Source organism: Nannospalax galili, unplaced genomic scaffold (assembly GCF_000622305.1).
Source record: "Nannospalax galili isolate Female #2095 unplaced genomic scaffold, S.galili_v1.0 scaffold218, whole genome shotgun sequence".
Taxonomy (NCBI): Eukaryota; Metazoa; Chordata; class Mammalia; order Rodentia; family Spalacidae; genus Nannospalax; species Nannospalax galili.
Genome location: NW_008343207.1, coordinates 3,324,908 through 3,332,146, shown reverse-complemented (window position 1 = coordinate 3,332,146; position 7,239 = coordinate 3,324,908). Strand labels below are relative to the sequence as shown.

Genomic DNA, 7,239 nt, shown 5'->3' with positions numbered 1-7,239 from the left:
CCACCCACCCCCCATCTCCACAGCTGCCCCTTCCCTGAACCAATTTAAGGTCTGCAGTGTTTCATTGATAATGTTCTGATAGCACCAGTAATGCTGGGGGCTGGCTGTTCTGGGTGCTCAAGTGTTGACACTGTCTTCCCCTCTCTCTCTCTTAAAGAGACCGCAGCACCTCCATGCCCAGCCAGGCTGGGGAGCCTACCTATCACCTTCAAGGCTGCTGACACTCCCCCTGGTCCTGGCTCAAGTTGCTGGTGGGAGGGCCTGTTATCACCCAAAGTTTGTCTGTGTCCTAAGAGATTCCTAACAATATGAAGGAAGGTGCCAGCTGCTCTGGGACCAGGTAGTCCTGTGGGCAGACTATTGGATCCAGAGCTCACTAGGGCCCTGAGGGAACCCTGCCTGAGAAGACTTAGGTGCAGCTCTAGGGGTATTGTGGCAGCGCTAGGGGTATTGTGAGCATGAGATTTGGGACATCTGAGTACACCAAACCCAAGAGAAGGAAACTTAGAACTTTTTTTTGTTTTTTTTTTAATAATGGCTGGATGTTGACTGGATCTCTCAGACCATGCTGTGTGTTGCAAAGGATTGCTGAGTGGATACAGTTTACACACACAGTTGCCCAGCCTAGACCTAGTCATGTATCTCTTCAGGACATGTACTTGTCATTCTGTTCACTCTTCAGCCCTCCTATCCTCTTTTCCCTTGTTCCCCAATCTCTGGGGTGTCTGTGAGGGAGTAACAGATTTTAAATCTATCACTGTAGTAGTTGCAGTCTGCTTTTCCCCAAGACTGAAGCTTGCAGCCTCTTCCCCCATCACCTGCCCACATCTTAAGGAGCAGCCAGGTTGCACCACAGTTTCAATGGGGTGTGGGGGGGAGGTTGGGGGAAAGGCTCTCTTTGACTGCCACCTAAGTTTGTATTTCTAGAGACTAGCAAAGTGTAAAGAGTAGCTCAAGGAATGTGTCTCCTTTGCATATGTGCACCGCTGCCTCTAAAGGCTCTATAAATATCAATGATCTGGGGCCCTGGTTTGTAAAAATCTCTCTGAAGGGTGGGGAGTTAGGCAAGGGCTCAGTGGGACTCGCTAGGCCCCAGGCAGTCCCCTGGCAGACTTGGGGCCCTCTTGGGTTCTCAGCAATGTAGTTAGTTCACAATAAATATGCTACTAGAAGGTGTTTTGCAAACTTTGTTGGTCCTCTGGCCCCACATAGTTAACAAACTGTTACCTCAATGTCACCAGACTTCCTTTCTCTGTTCTTGGTACAAACTGTGGCTATTAAGTAATGAAAGAAGAGATGTGTGTATATTTGGGGGAGTGGATAATGACTCTTTCTTGGGGCACGATGGGCCATGTTATGGGACTTTTCACTCTGGGGGATGGCAGTGACTCCTGAATCTCAGGATCAGAAAGGCCAGAATTTTGCATCCATTGAACGGATAGGATAGGGATTTTAAATGAGATGCAAGAGAGGCTGGGAACCTAAGTCAGGGGTCATGCAGCTTCTGCAGGCCTTTGGTCTCAGACACAAGGGACCCCTGAAGATGCTAAGCAGGTTGGAGTCCCCATGGGGACTGTCCTGTGCTGGATCCTCTACGAATGCCCTTTGTCTTACCTATCACAGGGGAAACCCGAATGCGCTTCTACGAACTGTTGGTCACTGGCCGCTACACCCCCCAGACCCTCCCGGTGGGCGAGCTGGATGCTGTCTCTCCAATTGTGAATGAGACTCTGCAGGTAGGTTTATGACTGTCACCTGCCACCTCACCATCTGGCTTTGGAGGCCAAGGCCTAAGAGGGAAACAAGTCCAGCCACACCCATGGCAGGTTCATAGCTGGTCTAAAAGCTCTGTTTTTCCAAGATCCGAGGTAGCACACCTCCCCTGGGATTGGTCCTGGTCCCTGTAGCTTCCAGCCCACACAGAGCTCCTCCCATTACACCCTCCCTCCTAGGCTGGCATTCCCACAGACCTGCTTTTCTATAGGGATACCAAAACATTGCTATGTCGTAGGTCTTAATGTGTAGCCACCCTGTACCTGTCCCCAGAAGGCAGAGTTCAGAGTCCTTTCCAAAGCAAAGACTGCCTCCCTCTTAGACCACTGCCTGCCAAGACACTCACCTTACCAACCCCACTCAGTGACAGTCTCAACCCAGCTTCTCCCCTCATGCTACTCTCAGAAGTGGAGTCTGTTTACCTGACAGTCAGGTGGATTGCCCAGTAGGCACTTTTCCCTGTCAGACCATGTAGATCACTAGAATTTGTGAGGCCATTCTCAAGTCAAGACCACAGTCCTTGGTCATATCTCTTGATACCTGATAGTCTGAAGCAGAAAGAGAATCTCTACCAAGATGTCAGGATTTTTTCTTCTGCCTCTAGAATTAGGGAAAATCCTCAAGGTCTCCTGAGGGTAATTATCTATACCTTAGAGGAAAAATTAAGACCACTTTGTTTCCTTATGCCAGAAAGCAGTGAGCTCCAAGCTCCCCAGAACCAGAGCAAGAAGGGGAAATAGTTGCAGTCTCTTGCCCTACCTCCACTCCTGTAACCTCCTTTCTTTTTCTTTCTAGCTGTCAGATGCCCTGAAGCGCCTCAAGGATGGTAATCTGTCTGCAGGCTGTGGCTCTGGCTCCTCCTCTGTTACTCCCAATAGTGGTGGGACGCCCTTCTCCCAGGACACAGCTTATTCCAGCTGCCGTCTAGACACACCCAACTCCTATGGACAGGGCACCCCGCTCACACCTCGCCTAGGTACCCCCTTCTCCCAGGACTCCAGCTATTCCAGCCGTCAGCCCACACCCTCCTACCTCTTCAGCCAGGACCCCACAGCCACCTTCAAGTCTCGCAGCAAGTTCACAGATGCCTACAACCGCCGCCATGAGCATCATTATGTCCATAGTGCTGCAGTGGCTGCTGTGGCTGGGGCCACAGCCTCCTTCCGGGCCTCCTCAGACCTCCCATTTGGGACAGTGGGCAGCAGTGGGGGCAGCAGTGGCCCTCCCTTCAAGGCCCAACCACAGGATTCGGCCACATTTGCCCACACTCCACCACCTGCCCAAGCAGCCCCTACTCCTGGATTCAAGTCAGCTTTCTCTCCATACCAGACCCCAGCAGCCCCTTTCCCCCCACCTCCTGAGGAGCCCATTGCCACAGCAGCCTTTGGGGCCCGTGACAGTGGGGAGTTCCGGAGGGCACCTGTACCTCCACCCCTGCCACCCTCTGAGCCTCCTACCAAGGAGAAGCCAGGTACACCTCCTGGTCCCCCACCCCCTGACACCAACAGCATGGAGCTGGGTGGTAGGCCCACCTTTGGCTGGAGTCCGGAGCCCTGTGACAGCCCTGGAACACCCACGCTGGAGTCATCCCCTGCAGGGCCAGAGAAGCCCCATGACAGCCTGGACTCACGAATCGAGATGCTGCTGAAGGAACAACGCACCAAACTGCCCTTCCTTCGAGAGCAGGACTCAGACACTGAGCTCCAGATGGAGGGCAGCCCCATCTCCTCCTCCTCCTCCCAGCTCTCTCCAATCACCCCCTTTGGCACTAACTCCCAGCCTGGCTTCCATGGCCCCTCACCACCTTCCTCGCGTCCCTCCAGCACTGGCTTAGAGGACATCAGCCCAACACCACTGCCTGACTCTGATGATGATGATGAGCTGGGCCTATGCCTGGGGCCCCGGCCCCCACCTGAGCCAGGCCCCCCAGACCCTATGAGTCTTCTAGGCCAGACAGCTGAGGTTGCTTTGAACCTTGCTGGAGACAGGACCCCGACCTCAGAGAGGATGGATGAGGTAACACCATGTCTGTCTATCTGCCTGGGATTGATTTTTGTCTGTTTGTGTTCCCCTCCTTTCCCCTTCATACATTTAGCTAAGATAACAGAAGTAACAGGGCTAGGGAAACCCATACAACACCAAAGTTCTGCCACTCTCCTTATAAGGAGAGTAGAACCTTTTCAACTTGGGTTAAGTTCTGACTTTTTGAGCTTTGGTAGAGTTCACAGAGACCCCAGAGAGTAAGGGCTGTGATCCTGGCCCCAGGTCCTCTTCTCTGTTAGTGGTTTAGGATGATCAGTGCTAGTCCTGTTGCTCAGGCAGACTGGAGATTTGATTGGCCAGGGTGCTATGTGGTACTGGTTCAGCATGAACTCTGGAGTGCTCAGAGCCTGATGTGTTCTGTAGGGCTGGGAAAGCATACAGGTGGGGCAGTGAGGCTTCTTACCCTCCCCTGGCTTCAGATGGAAGGAGTTTAGGGCTGGCTTCGGGTGAGAACAGCCTAAAGTAGGCAAAGACGACTGTCCCCTCCTTCTCCTCACTTGGTCTCACTGCCCAAACCTCTAGTCTCAGGAGGTTCCAAAGCTGAGAAGGTGAGGTTGCTGCTGTCTTGGGTAAGGAGGGTTATATCATCCTTCTTGGCTCTACTCCACTGTCTTTCTGGTCCAGGCCCTGCCCTGGGCTCCCAGGGACCAGCAGGCATGGACAGCTGGGGGCTCAAATACAGCCCTATGACCCTGTGGATACACAAAGATTCCCCACTTCCCCAACCCTTTGATTAAGCCCCTCAGGCTGCCAGGAAAGGGGACTGTGGAGAGCTTGGGCTGATGATGATGGGGTGGGGTGCAGGTGGCTGAGGCTCCTAGGAGCCTGCTAGCAGTTCTGGGGAAGTGGTTTCTAGCAACTGGGGTGACAGGGGTCGAGGCGGGGGGTAGCTGACAGGTGTACAAGAGCTACTGGTCCTTCTCCCCTCCCTCCAGGCAGCCTGGCTTAGCGGATGTTTATGCCAACCACCTGGTTCAGGGCTGAGGAGCTGGAGGGCACCAGCTCCCTCCTGGGCCCATGTAGGGAAAACTAAGGCTGAAGGAACTGGGGTCAGGGGACCCCAGAACCAACCTTCAGAGTAGGACTGAGCACCAGGCTGGCCCTCGGGAGCCCCCTGCTGGTTGTTGGGAGAGCAGCCGCTAGGCTCTGTGTCTGGTAGTGTGTATGTCTGAATAGAGAAAGTACTGCCTGCCACTGTCTCAGCCAAGGCTGAGGTAGAGGAGGGAGCAGCAGCATGGAGGGTATCCCATCTTCTCAGATGCTGGTGATTAAAAGTGTAAGTTTCAGTCCCAGAGCTTTAGCTGTCAGTCACCCGTGGGGGCTATGTGATCTAGGGGAAGACATTTTCCTTCGGAGTCTCAGTTTCATCATCTGTTGAATGGGTCAGTGAGAGTCTTGCCTCACCATTTCCATGGAGCGTGGGTTGCTTGGGAGCTTAGGAACCATTAGCCTAGACACACACACACACACACACACACACACACACACACACACACACACACACATGCCCGAGACATTAGCGTAGACACACACACACACACACACACACACACACACACACACACACACACACAAACACACAGCTGCCAGAGGTTTCCATCCCCAAAGTTGCGCCAGGGAGGGGTGGGGCAGGACCAGAGCTTGCCTGGGGCTCCTGTGTAGCAGCCTGGGTTAACCCTCTGTGTGCTGCTGTGCTGTGCCAGTTGGGTCCAGGGTGGATGTCTTCAGGCATTCTTTCTATTCTCAGTGTCTGGCCCAGCCTGTCTGACCCTCCCTCACATGCAAGGGTGCCTTGAGTGTGTTTGTGCATGTGCCTGTGTACAGCAGTCTGATACTCCTTCCCCTGTGATATCCTTCTGAGACCTTCCCCTCCTGGAGGCCTGACCTCTGATCTTGCAGTGCCCCCTCAGCCTTCCAAAACACTTGCTTTCTGTCATTACAACTGTTTCCTTTCTAACATTTTCACACAGGGTAGGGCCTAAGCCCCACAAGAGCCTAGGGAGCAGGGCCCATCCTTTTTGCCCCACCTTTCCTCCGGCTCTCAGTTTCACCTAAACCATAGGAACCGGGTACCTTCCAATAGTCCAGGCCTGTACTTCCCGCTCCCACAATAAAGGGCCCTCCCCCATCATTCTTGGCCCAGGTCACCCTCAACTTCTCCCCCTTCCATCCCCTTTTTACATCCCTGCTTCCAACAACAGCTTCTCAGGGGGTTGGTGTCTGTGGCTCTCTGGTCTGCTTTCTTACCTGTTAAAAGAAATCCTAGTGGAAATCTTTGTGAGGTTTTCCTGTCATTCAGGAATGAGAGTACGTGTGTCTTAACTCTCATCTGGGCCCTGGCAAGAGCAGAGAAGACTAGGTGAAGAGTAATAAGCAATTAGAAGGGCTCAGTGGTGAGTGCTTGCTTAGCTATAGGGCTATAGAATGCTTACGCAGCATTCTCAAAGGCCTGGGTTCACCTTAAAACCAAATGAACAAACCTAAAAAGCCCTCTTATTTATGAACCCTTAGTGCTGCTACCCTCCCCTTCCCCCTTCAAATGTTTCCTTTTGCAGCAGGCCCCCCTGGCCGCTGTGAGGACCATAGGCTAACTGAGTCCAGGCTGGGGAGCCACTTCCTGGTTCAAATCCTGCTGTGTCTCTTATTGGCTCTGTGGCCTCTGGGAAGTTACTTAAGCTCTCTGTGTCCAAATGTCCTCATTAGTAAGAATGGAGACAACAACGGTAATAGAGTTGTTCTAAGGACTAGCTGAGTTAATATATGTAAGTTTGCCTGGAACAAGGGAAATGCTATATAAGTGTTAACTCTTATTCTCCTCAGATACACATCGAAATGGACTCTCTCAAATTGAAGCAGACTGTTTCCCTGTGTTCTCACTCCCCCCATTCTCCCAATTTCCTTTTCCCCATGATGTATTCTGTGTCCCCACTTCTATTCTGGCTGTACTTCAGCTTTTCCAACTAGTTCAGTTCCACACAAAGAAAGATTTGTGTCTGTCTTTGGTCACTTCCATTTTCTCAGCATCTAGAAGAGTACCTGTCACACAGGTCCTGAGCAAATATTTGTTGAATGAATGGCTGTTTTGATGCTCTATATGCACAAAGGGGTACTAAGGCTTGGAGTGATTGAGTGAATTGTGAATTGCACTAGTTCCTGCAGCTGGAAGTTCTAATACTGATCCCAAGTCTTGCAGAAAGCCAATCTCCAACTTCCTGATGCTTGGAAGGGACTCAGGAGCCCCCATTTTATGCTCACTATTCTCTTCCAGGGCCAGCAGTCCTCAGGTGAGGACATGGAAATCTCAGATGACGAGATGCCATCGGCCCCCATCACCAGCGCTGACTGCCCCAAACCCATGGTGGTGACCACAGGGGCAGCATCAGTGGCAGGCCCCAATGTGCTGGCTCCAAACCTGCCACTGCC

General features: G+C 52.4%; 1 protein-coding gene across 2 annotated transcripts in view; it reads left to right on the top strand.

The window, feature by feature from the left end:
• The window catches only part of Setd1b (SET domain containing 1B, histone lysine methyltransferase), a 26,612-nt gene that overhangs the window by 2,837 nt on the left and 16,536 nt on the right, over window positions 1–7,239 (top strand). For both annotated transcript variants that reach the window (XM_029566574.1, XM_029566575.1), the window contains exons 5-7: window positions 1,624–1,736; window positions 2,569–3,789; window positions 7,085–7,239. The exon at window positions 7,085–7,239 is cut by the window's right edge and continues 691 nt beyond it. In XM_029566574.1, the coding sequence (XP_029422434.1) occupies window positions 1,624–1,736; window positions 2,569–3,789; window positions 7,085–7,239 (1,489 nt within the window). The remainder of the gene's footprint in view (window positions 1–1,623; window positions 1,737–2,568; window positions 3,790–7,084) is intronic.